Below are 25,674 nucleotides of genomic sequence, written 5' to 3'. Positions count from 1 at the left end.
GATGCAATGATTCGGTACTTATACGACCGGGATAGGCATCTCTAGCTGGTAATGAATACCACAAAAGTAACTAAAACCTCTAAAAACATCCTTCACTGGAGGACTACTCTACTTGCCACCATAAAAAAAGTTTTCACCCATTTCATACACCACCTGCCATATCACACCTATATCATGGATTCCACATTCATTAAAGATTTATGGCATATGAGTTGAATTGATTAATCAGTGAAGTGAAATCTACGAAGAGATGTATTCAACTAGAGATATCTCCGATGAGATATATTCTATCCTAAGCATGCTAGATGTCACGGCATTATCTGACGTTAATATATAAAGACAGGCAAATCTTAGGGAGATATGTATTCTAGATAAGATATTTTAAGGCATGACAATTGTTTTATAGGATGTAACTACTGTAAGCAGTTGAAAATAGCATAATACATAGCACATGCGATAATAAGTTATATTTTAAGTTGATCAATTTAGATTATTGAAAACATGGGGCTCAATATAATCTAGGAGATAGAACTTGCTTTCTCTGAAGTCTTCTTCTAAACTTCAGTCGAAGTCGGGGTTCTCCGATTCCTTAATGAACTCCTCTAATTCTGCAAACACGATTACGATCAACAACAATCTATACTAGAGAAGAGTCAAATAACACCAAATGGAAAAGCAAATGAGCCCTAATGGATATCAAATTATGATAGAAATATAGATCTCAGATGAATTTAAGCAAAAGAATTACCAGAATCAAAATAAGAACAAAGAAGTTACAACTCCCGGAAGATGTAAACTAAACTTAAATCGAGAAATTAAAAAATAATACTATTCATGATGGGATCCACTAAATAGTGATGTGGGGCCACCATACAGTACCCCGGGTGAGCCCCACTGCACAGTACCCTATTGGCCCACTGTACAGTGTTTGGTTGGACTCGGCTGGACTAGTCCTGGGCTTGGGCTTGGGTTTAGGCTCAGGCCTGCATAGAGGCTGACTCACTAGAAAATGGTCTCGGACCTTGGCTCGGTTTTTGGATTGGGCTATTGGAGGGAAAAATGGGTCAGCCCATCAGTGGCTTGGTCGGGCCAACATGGCCGGGTGGCCTGAGTGGCACGCGCGCACGTCGCCGGATAGAGCGGAGCAAAGAAGGGGGCCGGTGGTGAGAAATCACGGCGGTCCCTCACCGGCAACCTCACCAAAGCTGAGCTCCCAATGCTACCCTACAATAAGGGTAGGTGGTTGGGGATCTACAGGTCTGGGCGAACCCAGGGCACCGACGCCAACCGATCACCGGAGCGGGCCCAGTCGACGGCTGGAGATGGCCATGGCAGTGGCAAAAACTGGGCAACGCCTCCCCTATTCCTAAGGCTCTAGACCACCTTCATGACGACCTAAACTAAGCTACAATTGCGCAGCTTGAAGGCCGGACAGATGGGGGCAAGGAGCACCGACGACGATGGATTCACCTCCATAGCCAGCTTCGGCTCCAAAACCGCACACCACACGAAGGCGGACAACTCCCAAGCTCTTAGCAACACCGAGGGATGAAGGGGCGTGGGAATCCTCACTAGAGGCTAGACGGGGCGAGGAGGTGGCTGGTGACGGAGATTACGGAGGCGACCTTCGCTCCGGGCTCTGGTGGCATGGTGCTCCCGAGGGGTAAGGTGCAGCAACACTCTCGGTCTGAGCTGGCAACACGGTCTGGCCAACCTCCTCCTCCTTGCTCCTCAGCTTTGAGCGGGAGGCTACGACAGTGGCGGTGGTGAAGATTTGGGCGGTGGTGGATTTTGGGGAAAAGAGAAGGAAAGGGGGGGAGGCATTAGTGAAGAGCTGGCACAGCTCGTGCTCCCGGTTGAACAGCGCGGCGGTCGCCTACCGGAAAACGCACGACACGGCAGTGCAGCCACCAACCACTGCGAATGGCGGACGCCAAAGTAGCGCATGCCAGGCTTTTCGATGTGCGCTAGGAGCAGAGAGAGAGCTAGAGAGGGAGAGAGAGGGGGAGGGCGCAGAAGTCGCGGAGCATTGAAGGCAAGAAATGGCGGCGGCGATTTTCGGAAAACGCGGGGGAGCTGGAGAAGCTTCGGTCGTCCCATCTGCGTGGCGCGCGAGGGAGGAGAGCGGGGCGGTGGGCTGGCGAGCGCGAGCGCGTCGGGCTGGGCAAGCGTGAGGGGAGAAAGGAGATGGGCCGCGCGCGCGTGTCACGGCCCATGAGCTGAGGAGTGGGAGGGGGTGAACGTCGGGCTGGCTGGGCCAGGGAGATGGGCTGCGCTGAGAGAAACAGAGAGAGAGTGGCCCGAGAAGGAATAAAGATTCTGGAATTTGATATGGGGTAAAATCAAATGGGAATATTTGAATTTAGCATTTAATTCAAATAAGATTATTTGAATTAGGAAAAAGGATTTGAACTTAAAGGCTTGGAAATTGGGAGAGGTTTTGAGTTCAAAATAATTGAATTTAATTGGATTTTGGCTGAATTTAATCTAAGAAATAGATTTAACTTTGAGAGATATTCAAATTCAAATCTCCACTCAAAGAACTATAGAAAAAAATAAACTAAAATGCATAAGATTAAAATTATTGTAAGAATTAAATTAGAAATTAATTTAGTGCTCTCTGGAATACTTAGCCAAAATAATATATTTGAATGTATACATACAAGTATATATATATATATTCAAATATATAATTTCTTAATTTTATGTTGTTTTAAATAATTAGATATTTCTAAAAATAAGTGAATTTTGCTATATTCTAAATGCTAAAACTCGGGATGTTACACGGGTTGTCCACACCGGCAGGCCACATCGACCTATCACCTTTCTAACGAGCGATAGGATGCTAGATTTGCAATTTTTCAAAACACACGAATATATTTGCAAATATTTAATTTAAAAATAAAAATAAAAAAATCTTCGGTTGTGGGTGGGGGGCACCCCCTCTTCTCTCCGCCCCTACTTGGTCAGTCTTGTAGAATAGCGAGAAACTGCTCTGAGCTGAAGAAGTATGTAGAAACCTGGCTTCTGATTCTGTGTGTTCCGTTTTTATCTGATGTTGACATATCCCGATGTGATATCTGATCTCTTAGGATGTGGACTCAATTTTCCTGAATCGACTGTAATGACCCCTTGGACTGTTCATACTCTGAATACAAAAGGGTGGCTAAAATGAGGCAGAAAGAGGACTGAATGTCGGAATTTCCATGAGTATTGGAATGATCGGTAAATGTCATTTGCCTGTCACCATGTCCTGTTCCTTTTGACAAAATTGAGCATATGATATCTTAACAGTATGTCCTCATTCATAAACTATTGCTAGCCTCCATTATCTGGCTTTCAATGCAGTAAATCATACTGGTGCTCATTACATTTGTCAAGAACTTTCAGAGTACAATACTACTTTGTACATGATAGATCTAAAGCTTGTACCTACGAACAAGCTTACAGAGGCTAACCTCCAGATTATTTTACAAGCTTACTTGTTGTTATTCACCAGTCAGGCATTCTGAGGACCCAATAAGCTTCCCCCTCTGAGCTGCTACTGGGTGCCTAAAGGCCCTGATGCTGTGACTGGTAGTATCTTATTAAGAAAAGTCCTGTTTTTCTTACTTCTTATCATTCTTGTTCTTTGCCCTCCCGGTTGTGGAGCTAGGATCAATGTCGACGAGCATTTTCACGACTTCTCTCATTGTAGGCCGTTCAGATGGAAGTTGAACAGTACAAAGAATGGCAATGTTCAAGGCCTTTATCATGTCGTCTGATGCAACGTTGCTTACTTTTGGATCAAGAACAGCTGCAGGGTTTTGGTCAGCCAAGTGGAGTGAAACCCAGGAGACGATGTCCTGTTCGCCGCCAAAATGTTGATCTGTCGGGCTACGCCCAGTAAGCAACTCTAGCAGTACGACACCAAAGCTGTAAACGTCACTCTTCTCTGTCGCCTTTAGAGAATACGCAAGCTCTGCATGTTCATTTAAGATTACATGAGACTCAATCTTCAGATTAATACCTTTAAGGTACACATCTGACAGTTATATAGTTTTAGGAATAAAATGTCAATATTGGATGAATAGTAATGAACGCATCTCTTGTTAAATAAATACTTTAACAATTGATACCAAAATCATCAAGAAATATCAAAAGAAACAACTAAGAACTTCGCAGCCATCAATAGAAAGATATCTTAAGTGACAAATACTACATCGATTAAAGTATCTGGTGATTAGTACATCATATCAGTTGACTGAATTATTTACCAGGACAAGCAAAAATGGATTCTAGAGCACTTGAGTGCCGTTGACAAAATATTTTCTACAGTACTCATGCGAAACGATAACATGTAGGAGACTATTTCTTGTAAAAACTTACCAGGAGCCATGTAGCCATGGGTACCAGCAAAGCAGCTAAGCGGTGAACCTTCCACCAATTTAGCAATACCGAAATCCGCAAGCTTAGCTTCATACTCCTCGTCCAGCAGTATGTTGGTCGACTTTATATCCCGATGAATTATGGCCGGGGAGCAATCGTGGTGAAGGTACATGATGCCCTTTGCAGCCCCAACAGCAATGCGGTACCGCTTGTCCCAGTCAAGCTCCGGCTGCCCAGCTTTGAACTCACGGCGAATAGCATCATACAGATTGCCATTCACAACATACTCATAGACCAGAAATTTTGATGATCCACCAGTCAAAAATGCATTGAGTTTCAGAATGTTCCGATGGCGTATCTTCCCAAGGGTGTTTATCTCAGTCTTCAAAACCTTTGCATCATCACGCTTCCACAGCTCCTTCACAGCTACAGTCCCTCTTCCCTTGCTCAATTCTAGCCTGTAAACTTTGCCAGTGCCTCCACAACCAATCAAATTCTCTCCATCCAACTTGCATACTTCCTCAGGGTCAAGCTCTGGGGGATGGAAGGACTCAAGAACCCACTTCGAGTCAGTGTCATCGCCACTCTCTATATCTCTCTTTCTGTTGAACTCTTCAAGCTTGTAATTTTCATAGCTCAGACATGCCAACCCAGACAGAAGAACAACCAAAGATATCACTATGACCAGCACAAGAAACAACCGTCTCATTGAGAAGTTGTGACGGCTGTCGGTCAACTGACAAGGTCTTAAATTGGTGACAATTTGCCTCCACCCTTCAGAAGTGTCCGTGACACAAAGGCCGGCATTTTCAGAGAATGCATCATCTCCAGTTACCATCAGGAGTTGAGGAGGGACTGGTCCGGACAACTCATTGTGGGAGAAATCAATATAACTCAGCTTCAGTGACTGCAATCCTTCAGGAATTTCACCAGAGACCATGTTATGGGAGAGATTGAGTGAATTCAGAGTGGAGAGGGAGGCCAGTGTGTCTGGAATGTCTCCGGTCAAAGAATTATCTGCAAGATTCATGTCAACCAGGCTATTGCACATACCGATATCTGGTGGTATCGGCCCTTCCAGTGCATTATGTTCCAAATGAAGATAAGTCAGCTGTTTCAGACTTCCAATCTCTGTAGGGATTTGGCCAGAGAATCTGTTGTTGAAAGCAACCAGCTTCTGCAGCTTGGAGAGCCTCCCCAGCTCCACTGGAAGCTCCCCAAAGAAGTTGTTGTTCTGAACATACAGCTGGTTCAGAGTGACTGAAATGCCTATATCAGAAGATATGCCCCCAAGAAATCCATTATCAGCAACATCAATTATCACAGCATTAGGCAATCCCCACATTCCACCTGGAATACTCCCACTGAACTGATTTTGACTTATTCTGAACCTTTGAAGTGTCTTGCAGGAAGAGTAAGAGCCGGGGAATTCACCTGAAAAGTTGTTGGTCAAAGCCAGTAAGAACTGGAGCTTGTTGTTTTGGCACAAGAACCTTGGAAATTCACCGGAAAAATAGTTCTCTGATATGTCAATTGTGTTGAGTGGTGAGAACCGGCCAAGGTTAGCAGGGAACTTTCCCGAGAGCTGATTTTCATAAGTTGAGAATGACTCAAGAAACTGCAAGTCCCCTAGCCCTTCAGGAAGCTCACCAGAGAAGTTATTCTGGTATATATGGAAGATCCTCAGTTTCTTCAGGCCAGAAATCTCCTTAGGCAGCATACCAGCTAGATGATTCCGAGACACATCAAATTCAGATAGCAAGGTTAGAGTTGCAAGCTCACTAGGAATTTCACCAGTCAAGTTGTTTTGGTAGAGCTCAATCTTCCACAGGTTCCTCAGTTTTGATATCGCCTTGGGGAACACACCGGTTATCTGATTGCGTGAGAAGTCCAGTGTCCCCAATGATAATAAATCAAACACTGAAGCTGGTATATCTCCCCTAAGATTGCATTGTCCCAGAAATAGCCATGTTAGGTCCTTCAGGTCTCCAATGCTTTCCGGAACATCACCTTCGTCAAAGTTGTTCTCTCCTAGGCCTAATTCAGTTAGGCCTGATAATTTGCTGACCCATGCCGGAAATGCCCCATTAAAAGTATTTGTTGACAAGTCAAGAACTTCTAGTTTGTGTAAAGCTGAAAGATCAGGCAATTGGCCTGTTAAACTGTTCATTGACAGATTAAGAACCTGCAGATTTGTGCAGTTGGCCAGTGCAGCAGGAACAATTCCTGAGATGGAGTTTGCACCGAGCTCCAGAGTGCGTAGTTGGCGAAGAAGAGAAAATGAAGATGATATAGTGCCTGACAGTGAGATATTTAAGAGTGATATCCCAACGACGTCACCAGAATTGTGGTCACATGTAACACCGTAAAATTGGCACGGTGAGTGAGATTCATCCCAGTTGTGAAGGTAATTTTGTGGATCCTTCAGATGATCTTTTATGTCAAAGAGTGCATCTCTATCCTGAGGTAGGGATTTTGATATTACGAAATTGGGCAGCACGAGAATTAACCAGAAATATATTTGAAACTGTGAGGTTGACATTGCACTCTTAGCACTGTTTACCTGAAAATAAGGGAACCTAGCATTAGTTCAGTGGCGTACTGGATTTGATGACAATACTAATACCTTGATATTTCACAAAAGTACACAGTATTTAACCTTAAAAAAACTAACGAAAACAATATGCAGTTCACTTCCATCACAGTGATCATTCATTGAAAAGAATAGAAGGAATTGAAGTGTGAAAAGGTTAAAAGATGTATCAATATATTGAAACCCAGCTACTGAATGATCATGGGGACCAGGTAATAAAACATAATCAAATAGATACGTTTTCATCTAACCTATTGTGCTATCCTCATCACTGTTGTTTGCGACTATGGTTTCTTGTTGGCGGAAGAAAATGTCTTCCGCGAACAAGATGCGGCGAGAGCTACTCACTAGGGTGGTTCAAGCTTAGAGAAGAAGTGGAGAGGAAGGGGATGCCTCGAGTGATCAATCAGATCTTCCCTTGGTATCATTTGTCCATGGTTGGTATTTATATTGCCTTTCATAGTGTAAGTGTACAAGCATGTCCCTACGCAGAGTAGAGATACAAGATGTCACTATACAACCGGGACCTAGGACCAGTCTAGTAGAACATTACTCAGGCCCAGGTCAAAATATTAGCTACTCCGACAACATCACCTAACCGTGGCAGCGATTGTGGCGGCAAGTAGCCATAGTGCTTTGGTCGATCACTGACTACGGCGCCGATCCTATCCGATGTGTCAGGTCAGCGCGTGAGTAGATCGGCATTAAATGTCTATCACCAGTGAGAGAGGGCATTAAATGCAACCCGCGGTTAGTGGTGCAGTCATGTCTTGCCAAACGGTAGTGGGACACATGACATCTTGGCGCTGGAGGGTCTGGAGAGTGTTTTCGCATCCCCATGATCGTGGGTGAAGAGACGGGGCATGCTCATGCGCAACAGCTCCTCCCCTGGGTTATAAAGTAGAGATCCCGACCAAGCGATGACTTTATCTTGCATTATTGTTCCCCTCAACCGTTGCTCTTGCACGAACATTGTCGGCCTGAATGCTCCCAACATCCACCATTGCCTATCACTCCTTGCCTACACCTAGGGACTCAATGGATCGCTCCGGAACCCGTGACAGGGTTGGTTCCCTGGTGAGGGGTCGTGCGGCATCTGGGGACCCTACTGTCGCATCGACAACATCACCCGCTGCTGCCCATCACGCGGAACCGGCCTCCATCATTGCTGGTATGCACACACCAACGGCAGGTGAGGTCATCGATGTGCGCACGCCAGCGAAAACCATGGCGGTAGCGACTCCGCCACCTCTGCCTGGGCCACCGTCGGGCATAATGCTTCGTTGCGCTAGTAAGATGTATCCCCTACAAACCAGCGCGCTGGGGGGCCTCCACCATTATCACAGCCAAGCTTCGACCGGATGGTCGAAGAGGGAAAGATATCTTCTAAATCCGTCGCCCGCGCCTTGAGGGGGGAGGGTGGGGTGATCCCGGCACCACAGGGCCACAAAATTGTGGCCTTCGAGGCTTTCTTTGACATGGGCCTCGGTTTCTCGTCCGTGCCGCTCCTCAAAGGGGTGCTTCGCTATTTTTATATGGAGCTCCCCCAAGTCTCAGCCAATGTTATCGCTCGCATGACCATCTTCAAATGGGCCATGCGACCGGAGGGCTGTTCGGGACGAGCATAGCTCTTTGCCACCATCCATGAAGCAAGCTGCCAACCGAAGACTTAGATGGAGGATGAGGAGACGAAGGCCCTCAACTTTGACAGCATGAATTTCCAACTCTGGCAGGAGTATCAGGATGCGTTTCCAGCGAAAGCCATCAACGACCGGTGGTATATCGAGTGGCCAAAGGGTTGATTATATTATGGCATAGGCTTTGGATCCACCCTTCGCTCCACCAACCGGGACATCCATTACGTCCAGATCCTGGTGGTGGACCTTTCCGGGGCCTAGCTTGCTTTGAGGGTGGCGCTCCTCCAGAAAGTGGCATGGATGATAAGCATGCGTGATCTTGTGGAGGAGTTCACGATGCTACAGATTCGACCCCTTCAAGTGGATTGGGACCACACCTTTGAGCAAGGTGAGGAGGATGAGCTGAATGCATACTCTAGGCCCACCGTCGCTTCTAGTGAGTCCTCCACTTTGTCTAGCATTAAATCCTTAGACATGAGACACATTTTACTTTCAAAGGGGTGCCTTGTGCTGGACCACGTGGCTAAGAACGTGGATTGATTCCTTGGCCAACCTTCTGTTGCAGAGCAGGACTAGCGTCTAGAGTTGGTTGGGAGTTGTGAGTGGCATAACCACGTCTGCTCCCGCATCGAAATTGCGGCCCCAGTGTGGCCAGACTCGGCAGAGCTCTAGGTCACCGGAAAAGCAAGGGTGTCGCAGTCACCGTGATCCCACTTCGGACTCGACCCCTAGTTGGCCCTGTAGCCTCATGCGCTATCTCAGTGAACGAGTCCTTCGAAGTGGAGTCAGATGGGACAAAGCGTCGGAGACATGCCGAGGGCTCCAAAGGTGCGAACAACGCGACTGAGGATGATTCCTGGGCCAGAGGGGGTAGCTTCTGGAAGGCTTTGGACATCCCAGACCTGATAGGCCACGACCAAGGTGGAAGGGGGGCTCCCTTGATGATTATGTGGCATGTGGGATTGTTGACACCTTCGATGACAAGGATGTCATAGGCCCCGTTACTTCTAGGACTAGGGCATGGGTGAGGTATTGTTGCCCCCTTTTTTCCGGTTTGCAGGCGTCGGTTCCTACGTATCCTAATTTATGTGTTTTTCTAGTTTATAGGGCTGTTGGAACAGGTCTGACCTCGGCCTCTACTTCAAAGGTTTTGGCTTCCTCGGAGGACCTGACAACGACTCTAGAGATACTTGGGGTAGCCACACCGGAGGCGACGACTTCATCGCCTTGGAGCGTCCCTCTAGGCCATGATATGGCTCTCGTAGCTAGGCTGGGGGACTCGGACCCTCCTCGGCGGCCGCCTCTGTGCTCTTAGTGCAGGGCTTGAGCTTTATGGTCCTGATTGCTGACGACTTCACACTCCGTTCGGAGACATTGAGCGCCTTTGCCTTCACCTCGTCTCTCCAAAGGAGTGGAGAGATTGAGCTTTCTCTAGCTTGGAGGCCTCTAGAGGAGGTGGCGGCGCATCTGGAGGTTGCGGCTTGATAGGTATGTTGTTAAATGAAGCTTTCCAGGTTTTGGCCTTTGGGTTACTAACCTTATCTCTCCTTCATCGTGCTTCGCAGTTATTGCTCCTAGAGAAGGCGCTAGTTTGTTCGCAACGCTGGGCCCTTATGGCGGCCCAAAACATGGCTTGTGAGGAAACAAGAAGGCTCCATTGCGCTCTGGACGAGGCCGAGAAGCGATCGGAGCCTGTTGAGGGTCGTCTGCTAGAAGAGACAATGCGTTGGGAGCGTGCGGAGGCTGTAGCTCAGGAGGTTGCTGAAACTCGTTGGGTTACGAAGGCATCTATTGATCAAGCCATCGCGGGCCACATCACTTCAGAAGGCGAAGCCTAGGACCTCCGAATTGTGGTAGCCGTAGCCCAGCAAAAGCTGGGGCAACTCGTGCAGCGGAGGAAGCCCTATGCGTGGAGCGCCAGGGCTGGCTGAGCGTGCTACGGAGGCGGCCCACGCCATCGAGAGGGCTCTAGGTGGCCTCAGGGCCAAGGTCTCACCATTGCCCTTCAACCCGGAGGTCCTTGCCCTGATGCTCCGCTAGCTCAGACCGTAGCGGGGGTGACGGCCAGCACTGCCAAGGCCTATGCTAGCTCCAGCGTCCACGTGGCGTCGTTGTTTCAGCTAGCGTTGCGACACCACGCTGGGCATGCCAGTTCGAAGCACTTGAGTAGCTAGCCCTAAACTTTGTGGCTGAGGACCTTCGACCTGAGGTGCCTCTAGCAAAGATCCATGTAGCCTTAGACGGCCACCACCTGGGGGTATGGGTGAAGCATGGCTGACCAGTGACTCTTTGTTTTATAGCTGATCATGTGAAGTCAAGTTTCCTAGGAGCTCCCCACTCGGACCCCCTTGTGGGAGGTCAGGCTTCGCGCCCGAAAGCCTCCTCATGCGCGCCATTGCCACCACATGACACCTTCTTGTCTGGGCTGCCTCCTTGTTCGGATATCGCTCCGCAGAAACAGCCTCCGCGCGCGAGCGACGCTCCACAGGATCAGCGGCTGGAGGTATAGTTCTGAGTAGGCCTTGCTTTTTTTTGTTTCTCTCCTTTTCTTGCGGAGGGGGGGGGGTTGGTTGGGTCGGAGACCTTGCATGTTAACTCAGTTCTCCTGCTTCATGTATTTTGACTTTGCTTGCTAATTTTTGGTGGCTCGAGAGGGCAAAGTCAGCCCTCCGCGCCTTGCCGTGCTTCGGGAAGGCGCCGCGACCTAGCTCGCCCATTAGGATTGGATTGACTGTAAGGCACATCGCCGAGTGCTATTTTTGTACTTTTGTATAAATAAGATTGTGATGTGTTGACTTTACTTCCCTTCTCACCTTTTATAACTACTCGTACCTACACTCCAGAAGCTTCCCCTTTTCTAGCCCCCTCGCATGCCGTGGCCGGTAGCGACCGAAGGGTGTGATAAGAGGGATGCTTAGGTGTCTTAGGTGCGACTAGAGTGACGAAGCATCACACTAGTGATCGCATCGTGAGATTCTTGGTTCAAGGCCTACGATCGAAGCATATGTTTGATCCTGAACACTATCGAGGCCTTCAAGGCGGAGGAGGGTTTTAACGCTTGATGCGATCGAGGCCTACTAGCCTTCAAAGTACCTGAGGTTTGTACTCGACACTATTGCAGCCTGTGGCCTTCAAGGTGGCGGAGGTTTGACGCTCGATGGTACCAAGGCCTCTGGCCTTTGAAGTAGCAGAGGTTTGTACGTTCGACGGTACCGAGGGCTCTGGCCTTCGAAGCAGCGGAGGTCGGTACGCGACACTACTAAAGCCTATGGCCTTCGAGGTGGTAGAGGTTTGTACTTGATGCTACTGAGGCCTATGCCCTTCAAGGTGGCAGAGCTTTGTACACTCGATGGACCGAGGCCTCTGGCCTTCAAAGTAGCGGAGGTTGGTACTCGACACTATCAAGGCATATGACCTTCGAGGTGGTGGAGGTTTGTACTCGATGCTACTGAGGCCTATGGCCTTTGAAGTAGCAGAGGTTTGTACCCAACGCTACCGAGTCCTATGGCCTTCGAGGTGGCGAAGCTTGTACACTTGACAATACCTAGGCCTTTGGTCTTCGAAGTAGCGGAGGCTGGTACTCTACGCTACTGAGGCCTATGCCCTTCGAGGTGGCAGAAGTTCGTACTCAACGCTACCGAGGCCTGTGGGCCTTCGAGGTCGAGTTAGATGGGAAAGATTTGGTTGATGTTCCAAGCGTTGCAAAATGTGACCAAGGGCTTGGCCCTGGTATATTACAAAATGAGGAGAGGGAAAGGTTTTCTACACGTAATACATGTGGAGTGCCTCCGCGTTCCAGATGTGGTCGAGGGGGTTCCTTCCATGTCCGCCAAGCAATAGGAGCTAGGTCTATTGGATTTGAGGACCAGGTAAGGATCTTCCCATTTGTATCACAGTTTTTCCAAAGCCAGGTCCCGTTGAAGGATTAGGTCTCTGGGTTCATGGCGTGACCTTGGGATTATACCAAGCCTTGATTTCGGCGATGTAGCGGTCGAGGTTTTGGATAGCATGGAGCCTTGTGCCTTCGGTGAGGACGAGGGAGAGTTCTCTTTCTCCGAGGGTCTCCGGGAGCTGCACCCTGAGGGAACGTCCCTTGATTTCGGTTGGAGTCATAGTTCCGTCGCCAAACAAGAGCTTCTCTTGATTTCTATTGGAGGTGGAAGGGGGTAAACCCAGTAGAGCCATAATGCTTTGGTTGGTCGCCGACTACGACACTAGTCCTGTCTGGCGTGTCAAGTCGGCGCCCGAGTAAATCGGTATTAAATGTCGATCACATCATAGCAGTACCACCTGGTCGGTGGGCCCCTTCTAGCTAGTATTACTACCCCCTCCAAGGCTCAGGGGTCTACGGCAATGAAGGCATGGGTCTCGGTGGTGGCTCCGGAGGGGTTCTATGGCTGATGGCCTTCGGACTGGTGGGCAGAGCTAAGGGCGTTGGGGGTACTCAATGGCAACCCTCCAACATTTCTGATATATTTCTCAATAGAACAAATTTGAACACTGATATTTTCCCCCCTTTTTAGAAAGAGATATGCGCTCTTCTGTTCCTATCTTGAATTATCAAACTCCTCGCTATCCATCGGAGACTTACGCGGTAACAAATAAGATATTTTTGCAGATACGGTGAATATACACAATACCTTTGTCGTCCTTTCAGTTAGTTATGGTCAGTTCTCGTATGTGTTCGTATCAGCTCATCCAGCAAGCGGATGCACTGAATGATTCCATTCGGGATCAAAGAAAAGGTTCTTATCAGCGCAGTCTCTAGCATGCAAGGCCATTGTCTAGTGGTACTTTTGTACCTCATGATGATGATGTGCAAGTTTTGCACTTTTGATACAATTTAAACAGTTGATCCTTGTGGACCACATAAGATCCAACGCAGCAAATTGCGAAGATACACTCCACTATATGATCTGAAAATGGTTCTGTTGCGTTAGTTTTTACTGCTAATCCTGGTTCTGTCAAGTACTGAGGAACATCGACACAGTCATGAACCATAGAATGGAGCGCTGAATCTTCCCCACCATCAGGTCTCCATTTCCTACTCGCAAGATCAATTCAAAATCACAGCCTATGCATCATGCGACTACCACTGCCCCAAAACTTGTGAAGCAACTTGGGAAACCAATACAAGGACCAAATATTAGCCATGCAACTAAGTGTGGAATCCTTCATTTTCGCACTTTCCACTTTCTGACGAGACTTGCTAGACTACCCCCACAACACAGCCAAACTTACAGTTTAACAGATACTACTATGACTGAATCAAGAAATGCACAAAGAAACCGTACAATGGAGATGGCAAAATTGAAAGGCATCCAGTCTTCGTAAAGCAAAGATCGTACTTACAGATAATAAAACGGCAGAGAAGTGTCTGGCGAATCTGAGCTGATCAGCGATACAAGCCAAGAACAGGGAAATGGAAGTGCATGGCCAGGTAGGATGCCACCGGAGTAGAACAGGGCCAGGTGCAGGGCTAGGAAGACAAAGCCCAGTCTAGATTCTAGAACTCTTTAGCCCCTCCTCGAGACAAGGCCATGGGGGAGGAGAGGACGGGTAGATATAGAGAGTGAGGGAGGGAGGGAGCCGAGCGGGCGACCAGTGGAGCAAGTAGTGGTGAGCAGCAGAGCCGGAGCGGCGGGCCACGCGGGCAGGAGGCGCAGGCGCCACTTGTTGCCCCGCGGCAGCTCGCGTCCGGTGCGTGCATCGCGTTGCGTCTCGCGATTCGCATCGCATGCGGAGTGAGGCGGACGCACGCGCGCGCAAGGCAACAAGCCGGATCTATTCAACAACGAGGGAGGTAAAAAAAACGTACGCACGCGCCGAGCGCGCCGGAACCCGGAATCTATTCTGTGGACGGCGCGCGCCACTTGCCCGCGGAGAAAAGTGACGCGCGCCGCTGAGATTTGTGCTGTGCGCTCGTTCCCGCGGCCGTGCGCCAGTTGAGGCGGGATGCCGAGATTCTGTTTGTGTTCTCTCGTTTTTTCGTCGTCGTGCGTTATAAAAAAAATATAAATATTAAATATAGTAATATCAAATATAAATTTAAATTATAGAAATATGAATGTGATATAGGAGTACCATCGAATAAATACGTTAGTAATGATATCGTAATTTGATTTTAGATAGAATATGAAAAAGATGAGAGGATTATTCACTAGTTTATTTCTTAATTTTTTTATTTATTTTATTAGTAAAACGAGTCACGTATTCACATCTCATGTTTTATATATCAGAGAGGAGATTTTGCCGACGTACGGCACGCTTGGGTGTGGCGAGATACTTTTCAAAACTGCCTAGCTTAAGATATTTTGACGCGTCCACTCGTCCAGCCATTCCTGCGGATAGAGTGCGATGGCGGTACACCGGCGCACTGGAGAAGCTTGTATCTAAGGTCTTGTCGTCTGCTTCATCCAAGCTTCCGAGCTGGAGCCATGAACCGAAGACTTCTACATCCATGCAACCGGGAACACATCTTTGGCTCTTGGTTTGCAGGAGCAGTTTTTTCCGTGCCATACGTAAACGCTGGTGTTCTCCGAAAAGGGGGTTTTGCAACCCTGTGGCGACTGTTTGCTAGGTTCAGTCCAACTTGCATGCTAAAGTGTTAGGGTGCGCAGCAGACTAGTCAACTCGCTATACCTTGGGCTGACGCCTCACGGTGGCACCTCTCCGTGAGCCGCATCTGAGCCTGCTCATGCGCACACACCATGCTAGCATTGGCTGCCCAACTGGCCGTCCTACCGATGGGGCGTAGCTACCCCCACGCACCATGCTCAGCCCAACACAGGCCTTGGGCACCCCGGCCACCTCACACGCAGCAATCCACACCGGCGTCCGCTCGGCCCCAGCACACATGCCCCAGTCGACACGACGACATAGCCTTGGCCCTAGCGCACACATGCATCGCTTAAGAGCACCTCGCCTGGTCAACTCAATGGCTTCGTGAGGTCAGGAGTTGAGTTCATCCCCCCCCCCTCGACCACGCGGTAAGCCATCCTGGTAGGCATAGGTATTTCGAGTCCTTTCTTGACCTTGCAATTTGTTGTCGTTGTAGGTCTTCTACCCTGGTCGTGACCCCTCCCTCGGTGCCTCGGATGGATATTCCAACCCCCGATCCCATAGTGGCTCCGACGCCGAAAGTACCAACGGTGACCCACACATCTGCCAAGCCTATTGTAGGGCCCACTCCTGCCTCTGACTTGCTTTCTTTGGTCACCAGCCTTCCATTAGCAAGCTGATCGCTGAGAAGGAGGCGGCGGACTGTAAATGCACCAATCTGGAGACGGTGGTGGCCAAAGAAAAGGAGGCGAGATGCTCGCTTCAGTGGGAGAATGCCGCGTTTCAGCGGGAGAAGGCCGTATTTCAAGAGGAGAAGGTCGTGCTCGTCGCTCGACATTCCAAGCTGATGGAGGATGAGCGGACAATGTGCGACTTTCTACGAGATGCCTTCATGGCGATGTGGGGGCCTCTAAGGACCGTTGGACTGGAAGCCAACGAGTCGAAGGAGGAGTCCGCGCAGGGCTGGGCCTACGCCATCCATGTCCTAGTGGAGAAGTTCACCTAGCTCTCGGGCATCCTGACGACACGGGCAGCGGAGGACGTGGTGAAGGCGACAAAAGACGCGGCGGGGTACGTGCTCCAGTGCTACCGCAGCCATGGCCCCAACTTCAACCTCGAGGCCATTCGGGAGGCTGTTGTGGCCGTTGGTCCCAAAGTTGAGGCAAAGCTGTATGCGGAGTGCTAGAGGGCGGTGGAGTACGTAGGGCCTCTTTTCCAGGTGGTGACTATCGAAGGGTAATTATCAGATTGTAACTTAGGCTTGTATCATACCTTGAATGAAGTTTTTTTCGTTTCCTTAATGGGCTTGCATCATTGATGTGGTCGTAGAGTCCCTGACTTGATCGAATCTCCTGCTCGCTCTGAGCCCATGACCACAACCATCGTGGACACCATTAACCAGCGTAGTTAGGAAGCGCTGGCCGAGTGTGAACTCGGGTTCACAGTCGAGTGAGAGAATTTTTACAGCGATCTTTGAGGTGCGCTAGTCTTACCACAGACTAAGCCACGTGTAGTCTTAGAGCCGAGTAATACCTGACCACCTGACTCCTGTGTGCTCTGTGACCTATTTATGACCAGCTTGTTAGGAGGTACTGCCTGCGGTGCAAAGGGACTTGGAGTGGACGATGTGGGAAAATGATCAGCGGGCGTATTTCTATGATTGACTTAGTTGGGCGTTCACCCCCTTCGACTCGTTGCTCCGGGCCATCGGCATTCATGTCTACCCCACCCCTAGGGATACTGTGACCGATCATATTGACTGGTTTTTTGTGGCCTCCGAGGAGGCAAGTGACCTCGAGCAGAGGCTTTGTGAGACCTTCGGCGACCGCCTTTTTGAGGTTAGAGTCTCCGATGCCTGTCTTGCCCTTGCCTGTGTCAGCGACCACTTCTCCGACCTCGACCTTGTTTTGGTGGTCTTTGCATGCTTTGGCGGTGTTTAGCGGACCATGGTGGAGCTTGGTGACCATGCAGACTCATTTCTATATGCAACTCGCTCCCTTCATTGGACCATCCTGTTCGACCCGTTGAGGGGCATCTTTGGATCCTGGGAACACTGAATAAAATCGTTAGAACCAACCCCGAGCTTTACCCGAGCAATCACCTTGCAACATAAGGACCTGCTTTTATATAATCTTTCCTTGTGTTTATATGGTCAGTTGGCTTGTTATTTTTTTTAGAGGGGATCAAGGCTTTCTGTACTGCTCGCTAGCTAGGTTTGTTGTGTTGAAAAGATAATGATGTCGCTTAGAGGAGGGTGAATAAATTTTTTTGCAAAAGTTTGTTCTATTTTACTATTTGACCTAAACTTGTAGCGGAAATAAACTAACGAAATTTTCACAAGTAAAAACCTAAATATGCTAGGTTTAACTAGTGCAGTATCACCCTAAACCAATATGAAGCTTACAATCCTAAGGTGAGACAAAGGTTATTCAAATCAAGCAAGATAACTCTAATCTAAATTCTGAAATAACTGTTCATCAAAAGATCCGGTATTGTTCATTGGAAGTTCTGATTGTTTAAACTGGAAGCTCCTATCAGTTCAAAATAGCAAATTTTAGAATTTTAAAATTAACTCTATACACATACAAACAAGCATACAAGCATGGATATCAAAGTAAAGTACAAGAGTAAACAAATACGGAGGCAAATAATTTGTTACCGAAGTTCAGATATCCATCTATATCCTATATTTCTGTTGAGAAAGCTTGGCCACACTTGAGTCGGGTCTCTTTCAACCCTTTTCCTCACGAGGTTGCACACATGCACTCCTCGCCTCCACTATGGCCAACTCTTCATCCACTCCGGAAATTGTGAGTTCCGCAATCACTTTCGAGCCTCCTCACAATCTTCACTTGAAGAGATCATCGGCAATCCACCACAGAACCGTCTAGGAGACGGTTGTCTCCAAGAGTAACAGACTCTCGAACTCGTGCACGATCAATACCGAGTGCCCAAACACACGCAACTAATACAACAACCATAGGCTACCAAAGCACCACACCCTTAACACCTTTCTCCCTCTATTCACTAAGTCACAAAGGCTTGATTCTCACCGAATCTTCATAGAGAGAGAAGGAGAGCACTCAAAGGTGGAATACCAAGTTAAAACACCCCACACAAGCTGCACAAAGCTAGCCAAGTAACCTCCTCCACGCTAGGAGGACAAGGGGTACAAATACCATACTCTAAAAAACTAGCCGTTAGAAAGATTCTACACAGATCAGAACTTCCGATCCCATGTATCCCAACGGTCAAATCCAAGCAAAACTTGCACCTGGACCTGGTAAAAATCACACATCAGAAATTCCGATCCCTAGATCAGAACTTCCAATTAAAAGTTAACTCCAAACCCAAGGGCATCAGATTTCTAAAACATCATAATTTTCGACTGAAATCGGAACTTTCGACCTAACACATCGGAACTTCCAATTTTAGCACAGCTAACACTCTGAAAACGGCGATAACTTTTTATTCTGAAGTCTGATTTTGACGATTTCAGACTTTATGAAAAGCTTATTCAGAGGGTTACAACTCCCTACTGAATTCATGATCTCAAACATATTTGATCAAAGCTAGTAACACTCCAAATACTAATTCGGACACTTCCACCCATTGTCCAAAGCTCAATCCTCCAAGATTAAACTAGGAACCATATGGAACATGTCAAACACCACTACGGCTTGGCTACAATCACTTTTTGCCACTAAGGTAGATAACACAATGGGTTAGATCTAAAACTCCTTTTAGATACTCTAGACCGCTAAAGTGAACTCTCAACATAAACATGTCCTGCACTAAGCACATGATTTGAGCACTCGACACAACAATCGAACAACGCTTTTGGCAGTCTCTCTTGATAGTACGGCTATCGATCCTATAACCCGGTCTCCCACCAAACTTCTTGAGACCGGCAAAACTAGAAAACCTATTCTAGTTATACCTTTGTCTTGAACAATCCTGTCAGACTTGACGAACACATCATACAAGCCCTGATGGTTCTCATAGCTCTTCAAGGCTCATATCAACTCCTCTTCTCTTGATGACGATGATCATCTTTGTTTCCATTTTTATCTTTACTTGATCTTTCAAAAGCTTGATAAAGTTCACTTGATTGCTTCCCATGCACCAAGCATGAAAGACTTCTTTTTTCATATCATCTTCATCCAGTTCACCACTTAGGCATGAACCGTAAGCATCAAGCACACATGTTGTCCACTAAGATTGTCTTGATCTTACTCTTTTGACTTAACATATTGAATATCTCAATTCAATCCATGCCTTTTTATGGAACCTAATCCCAACTCACCCTCAATTACAAAGCACATGGGTTAGTCTATAAAACCTAATTGATAATGTCATACCTTTAGTTACTTGATCTCCACAGTAACTTAATCTTTTTGCTTATTGTCAATCTTCTTGAGCTTCTCATTCATCTCATGATCATCACTAAGAGCTCAATGACAACAATGCATTTCTTTTGATCTCATGACATTCTTCAACGAATCCATACTCCATTTCTTATATATCTCCTATGGAATAATCCTAATAATAATTCTCAACATAATTGTTAGTTCATAAGTATTGTCATCACTTACGCGAGCATCATTTAGAGCTCATTAATCTTGATACATATCTCTCGTCCATGCACCACCTATGGAACAACCTATTAATAATTTTCAACAACATTGTTAGTCCATAGGTATTATCATTAATTACCAAAACAACACTTAATGGCTAGATGCACTTTCATGTGTCACGATAGCCCTTAACACGACAAGCCCTTCGGTGGCGCCCATCGTTCGACCCGAGTTAGGACTTGTGGTCTCATGGTCATTATCCCTCAGCAACCCATATTCCTGATACTACGCGGATGACTATTTTCATTCATTACCTTAATTCGGTGCTCACCACATGAGCAACCAGGTAAAAAGAAAAAGGCTAGTAGCAAGAAAAGGAAGCCTGGACTGTTCTAGCCCCTGACCGTCTGGTCGCCAGCAAAGTTGCCACCCAAGGAGTCTAACTTTCGAATTGGAAAACTTGCAAGCTGACGGGAATACCTTCCTTGTCCGGGAGATCCTGCAAAATAGATCTTTTGGTATTTGAATCAAAAAAGCTTACAAGTCGAGGGCAGTTCGATCTTGTCCGGGGGATCCTTCAAAATAGACAAATAGGTTCGTGCTTGACAAGCCTTACATATATAACTTACGCAACTGATTTATATTCCAAGAATGGCGCAGTTCACAGCCGTCTTCCATGACTAGTTTGACTGCACCAGGTCGGGTAACCTCGACCATTGTGTAGGGTCATTCCCATTTAGGGGAGAGCTTGTTCTGACCTGCCTTATTCTGGATTTTTCTTAAGACGAGGTTGCCTATGACTAGGGTCTGCTCCTACACCTTGTGATCGCGGTAGCGCATGTGGCTCTGTTCGTATTGGACTGCTCGAATTAGAGCGCGATCGCGGAACATTTTGATCTGGTTTATGTCATCCTCCCGTTGAGCCACCTGGTCGTCGTCCGAGTAGCCGATTACTCGAGGAGACTAGGGGCAATCTCGGAGGGGAGCATTGCTTCAGCGCCAAAGACCAGGAAGAATGGAATTTTGGCTGTGGCCCTACTAGGGGTCATTCGTAGCAACCAGAGTACTGTGGGGAGTTCATCCACACAACGTCTCGAGCAGCTCTGAAGCCGATCAAAGACTCGGATTTTGACCCCTTGCAGTACCATCCCGTTTGCTCTTTCTACCTACCCGTTGCTCTGGGGGTGTGCCACAGGCGCGTAGTATATTTTCTTCCCGATCTCTACACAGTAGTCTCTAAAAGTGCTACTGATGAAATGAGTCTCGTTGTCCATAATTATACGGTTTAGACTTCCAAACCACACTGCCATCCCTCGTATGAACTTGATCGCTGTTGCGGCAGTGATCTTCCTAACTGGCTTGGTTTCAATTCACTTAGTGAATTTATCGACTGTCACAGACAGGAATTCGAACCCGCTAGGGGCCTTGGGGAATTGTCCCACAATGTCGAGCTCCCTGACAGCGAAATATCAAGAGAGTGGTATAGTTTGCAGTGCTTAGCCTAGTAGGTTGGTCTATCGACCATGGTACTGACATGGCTCGCACCGTTTCACCATCTCGTAAGCATCTTGAAGGGTCGTGGGTAAATAGAATCTTTCCCGGAATGTTTTTACGACCAGAGTGTGGTATGAAGCGTGGCTACCATATATGCCTCCATGGATATTAGAGAGCAGTGCGCTCCACTCTTCCTGAGTGACGCACTTCAGTAAAGGGTTGTTGCTCCCCTGCGGTAAAGGCGTATCTGTACGAGGGAGTATATGCGGGCTTAACTCGTGACCTTTTCTACTGATGCATCATCGTCATGGATCGCTCAATTATGAAGATATGTCAAAATCTGATCCATCCAAGTCGTACCTAAATCAAGCTGGGCGACCATATGATAGCCGCTCGAGGATTGCACCAAAGGAGGCGTTGCCTCCAAAGGCGTTACCTCGGGTGCTTTGTTTCCAAGAGAAGCATCCTCTTCATGTTGGCTTGAGACCACGGTGGATGGTCATGTGAGTCTTTTTTTAAAGACTCCGACCAGGACATGTGCATGAGAAGAAGCTAGACAGGTCAGCTCATTGGCAAGAAAGTTGTCCCTACTCAGTACATGCTTAACCTCGAAACCGATAAAGCATTGTTCTGGCTTTCTCACTTCAGCGAGGTATGCCATCATTGTTGGGTCAGAGCACTGAAACTCCTTTTGCGCTTGGTTTACAACCGGTAGCGAGTCCCCTTTCACTAGCAGGAGTTTTGTACCAAGTGCGAATGTTGCTCTCATTCCTAACAAGAGGCTATTATATTCTGTAACATTGTTAGTGGCCTGAAAACATAATCGAACTACGTATCTGAGGGAGTCACCAGTAGGTGAGTTCAAGACCACTCCAGCCCCCACTCCCTTTAGCATAAACGACCCTTCGAAGTGCATGGTCCAATGCTCGTCTACCTCTGGTCGCTGTTCCTGCACGGGCTCAGAGGATGATTACTCGACCACAAAATCGACCAGCGCTTGGGATTTGATAGCCGTTCAAGGGAAGAATTGAATATCGAACTCCCTAAGCTATACTGCCCACTTTGGTGTTCTTCCTGTTGTATCCCTACTATGGAGGATTTTTCTAATTGCGAGCGAGGGGATTTTCTTGATTTTGTGGGCTTAGAAGTAGTGCATGAGCTTACGAGAGGCCATCGGTATGGCATATAGCAGCTTTTGTGCATATGGATATCGAGCCTTTGCGTTGTGTAGGACTTCACTGACGTAGTACACTGGTCATTGAAGACTTTCACGCTCGACGACCAGGACCACGCTCGTGACCTATAATGTAGCTGCAACATAGAATAATAGCTCATCGTCTGGTCGGAGAGCGGTTAGTACAGACGGGGAAGAGATGTACCTTTTGAGATCTTAGAAGATCACCTCCGCTTCTGGAATCCACCAGAAGCGGTAGCTTCTTCAGGAGCTTGAAGATCGACAGCCCCTTCTCCCCCATCCTTGAGATGAACCTGCTCAATGCTGCTACGCACCCCATTAGTTTCTAGACCTCCTTTAACCTGGTGGGGGATCCCATCTGGTCGATGGCAGTAATCTTATCTGGGTTTGCTTCTATTCCTGACTTGACATGAGGAAACCAATCAACTTCCCTGGTGGGAATCCGAACGTGTATTTATCCAGGTTCAACTTCATGTGGTACTTTCGAATGTTGTCGAACGTTTCCTAAAGGTCTATGACCAAATCGTCCTTGGTCCTGCTCTTTACGATCATGCCATCAACATATGCCTTGACATTTCTATTGATCTATGGTCGAAGGATGAGTTGAATACATCACTGCTAAGTGGCACCAACGCTTTTCAATCCAATTGACATTTTTACATAGCAAAAGACCCCTGAAGGGCATTACAAAAGTGGTTTTCTTCTCATCTACCCTATTCATACTAATTTGATGGTACCAGCAGGTCGCTATCGGCAGTTGGATCAACAAGCTGGTCTATCTGAGGTAGAGGGAAGATATCTTGTGAGCACGCCTTCTTGAGGTTAGTGAAATCGACACACATCCTAAACTTACCATTAGGCTTTCGGACTATGACAGGGTTAGCCAGCCATTTCAGGTACTTCACCTCTTGGATGAAGCCTGCTTCTAGGAGCTTATCGATCTCCTCGCGAAGTGCTTCATTTCTATTGGGTGCGAACCGATAATCTTTTGCTTGACAAGTCACACGTTAGGTCGCATAGATAACTTATGCTCGATTATGTCCCCAGGGACTTCGGGCATATCAGACAGACTCCAAGAAAAGATACCCGTGTTTGTCTAGACGAAAGTTATGAGCACGAGTCCCTATTTGGGGTCCAGTCTAGCCCTTATCTAGACCGTCTTGGATGGGCTGGCGTCGTCCAGGCAAACTACCTTGAGCCTATCGTCAAGATTGGTGACAACGTGGGGCCTTCACTTGGAGACCACTAGGCTTGGCACTCTCGAGCTACAACCCGGGAGTTAGCTCAACCATGTTGAGGCTCCTGGTGTCACAATGAAGGGTCGTCTTTGGATTGCCCAAAATAGAGATGACTTCTTTGGGACCAGGGATCTTGATCGTCTAGTACACATAGTACACGATGGCCATGAACTGGGTCATCGTTGGCTACCCCAGGATCGCATTGTAAGTGGTCCCAAAGTCCACCACATCGAATAGGACATTCTTGATCCTGAAGTTACTCGATGAGCTGAAAGTAACGAGTAGCTCAATCAGCCCCAACAGCTTGGACGAAGAGCCAAGCATGATTCCAAAGAAGGGAGGAGATGGTTTCAATGCACTCCTTGGGATTTGCAATGCGTCCAACACGTCGTCAAAGAGGAGGTTGATGGAGCTCCCTCCATCGACCAACACACACCCCATTCGGAGATTATGCACCGTGGGGTCAACAACAATGGGGTAACGACCAAGGTGCTTAACATATGTGGGGTGGTCCACCTGGTTGAAGGTGAGAGGTACCTCTGACCACTTTAGGCGCGGACTTGGGTCCAGCATGGTCGCACATACTTCGCAGACCATCGACTTGTACTCCCTATTCAAGAAATATATTACAGCTCCCCTAAAGATATGGTGAATCATATACTCGGCCTGCTAGAAGCCCAGAGCCAACTAGTCAGGGTTGGCCCCATCCTCACCCTCATCATTACATCTGGACTTGCGTTCCCCAAGCTCCTGATCAATGAGGCATCTCATGAACTTTCATTCAGTCAAGTCGTCGGCATCGGTACGGTGAATTGAACAATAACCTCTGCCCTTCTTCCGGTCAATCTTCTCAAAGCGTCGGTGTAGTTGGCTGGTTTTCTAGATAGCCGTGACGTTGGGCGGTGCTGCCTTGTGCTTGTTTTATTTTTCCTCCTTCCAATCGACTCCTTTGGAAGAAGCGGGCTAGTTAGAGGTTGGCTACAGCTTCACATCGATTTGGCGCTCTCAGGCCTCAGTGGCTTGAGCATAATTGTCTACGAGATCGAAGAGCTCGGTGGTACTCTGGACTTCTTTGGTGGCAAGATTTTCAACCATCTTCTGGTCTCTAACCCCCCCCCCCCTTCGAAACGCTATGACCACAAACTCACCCATGATATTTGGAATGGTATTATGGTATTTGGTGAAACGTCGAATGTAGTGTCATAGTGACTCGTCATGCCGCTGCTTAACTTGATGCAGGTCATCCATGACCCCTAGTCAAGCGTAGATCCCCTGGAAGTTGGACATGAATTGATCGCACAAGTCTTCCCAGGACTGAATCGACCCGCGGGGAAGGTTCATCAGCCAGGACCGTGCTGAACTAGCAAGGACGATCGGGAAATAGTTTGCCATGGCCTTCCTGTAGCCTCTCGTGGCATGTGCTATGGTGGTGTAGATTTGCAGGAACTCATCCGGGTTTGTCGAGATGTCGTATTTTTTGGCCAGGACCTATTGGAACTTGTTCGACCAGTGCACCTCTTGTAGCCGAGCAAAGAAAGCATTGCACTCCGTCTCGTAACAGGGAGTCGCTCACCGTTGGGCCGCTGCACCCGCTCAGGGAGAGAGCCGATTATCTCGTGGCCCTGACGAGGGGATGGAGGAGTCCGACACCTCCCCGCGAGGGGAAGGTGAGTGACAAGGTCTCTTTCCCTTTATTTGCTCTCGTCGAGCGCGGTCCTCCTATTTCCAGGTGGCCCTCTGGCCCCGAATTATGTCACAAAGGTCGCAATGGTGAAGCGAGTTGTGTAGGTCAGCAGGTGGCCTATCCCAGCGTGGTGGGGTTCTCCTCATACTCCCTGCCACTGAGGGAGCCCAGGGTTCCTCCTACCATAGAGCCCATTGTAAACCCTGTTGGCCACCATCTCGACCATCTCTTATGGTGGATGAGGTGACGGCTTCCACAGTCTGGCGCTGGGCGATTTCTACCAAGAAGGCGAGATCGCGCAGCCACGGTTTTACCGGTGACCCCTAT

The 25,674-nt window shown here is 47.9% G+C and overlaps 1 protein-coding gene across 1 annotated transcript; it reads right to left on the bottom strand.

Annotated features, from left to right (window-relative positions):
* Window positions 1–3,304: 3,304 nt before the first annotated feature.
* Window positions 3,305–14,187, bottom strand: LOC133909297 (receptor protein-tyrosine kinase CEPR2-like). Its single transcript, XM_062351665.1, has 3 exons — window positions 13,951–14,187; window positions 4,369–6,931; window positions 3,305–3,961 (listed from the first exon to the last, which is right to left on the bottom strand). The coding sequence occupies exons 2-3, from the start codon at window positions 6,908–6,910 to the stop codon at window positions 3,609–3,611; spliced, it is 2,895 nt and encodes a 964-aa protein (XP_062207649.1). The 5' UTR covers window positions 6,911–6,931; window positions 13,951–14,187; the 3' UTR covers window positions 3,305–3,608.
* Window positions 14,188–25,674: the final 11,487 nt, after the last annotated feature.

This window comes from Phragmites australis, chromosome 2, assembly GCF_958298935.1.
Source record: "Phragmites australis chromosome 2, lpPhrAust1.1, whole genome shotgun sequence".
In the NCBI taxonomy this organism is placed as follows: Eukaryota; Viridiplantae; Streptophyta; class Magnoliopsida; order Poales; family Poaceae; genus Phragmites; species Phragmites australis.
This window is presented reverse-complemented; position numbering and strand designations above follow the sequence as displayed.

Excerpts from the sequence above, each read along its gene's own strand:
- LOC133909297 (XM_062351665.1), bottom strand. The coding sequence starts at position 6,910 with ATGTCAACCTCACAGTTTCAAATATATTTCTGGTTAATTCTCGTGCTG. Across the intron at positions 3,962-4,368 it reads CCATGGCTACATGGCTCCTG|AGCTTGCGTATTCTCTAAAG; the intron begins GTAAGTTTTTAC and ends ATGAACATGCAG.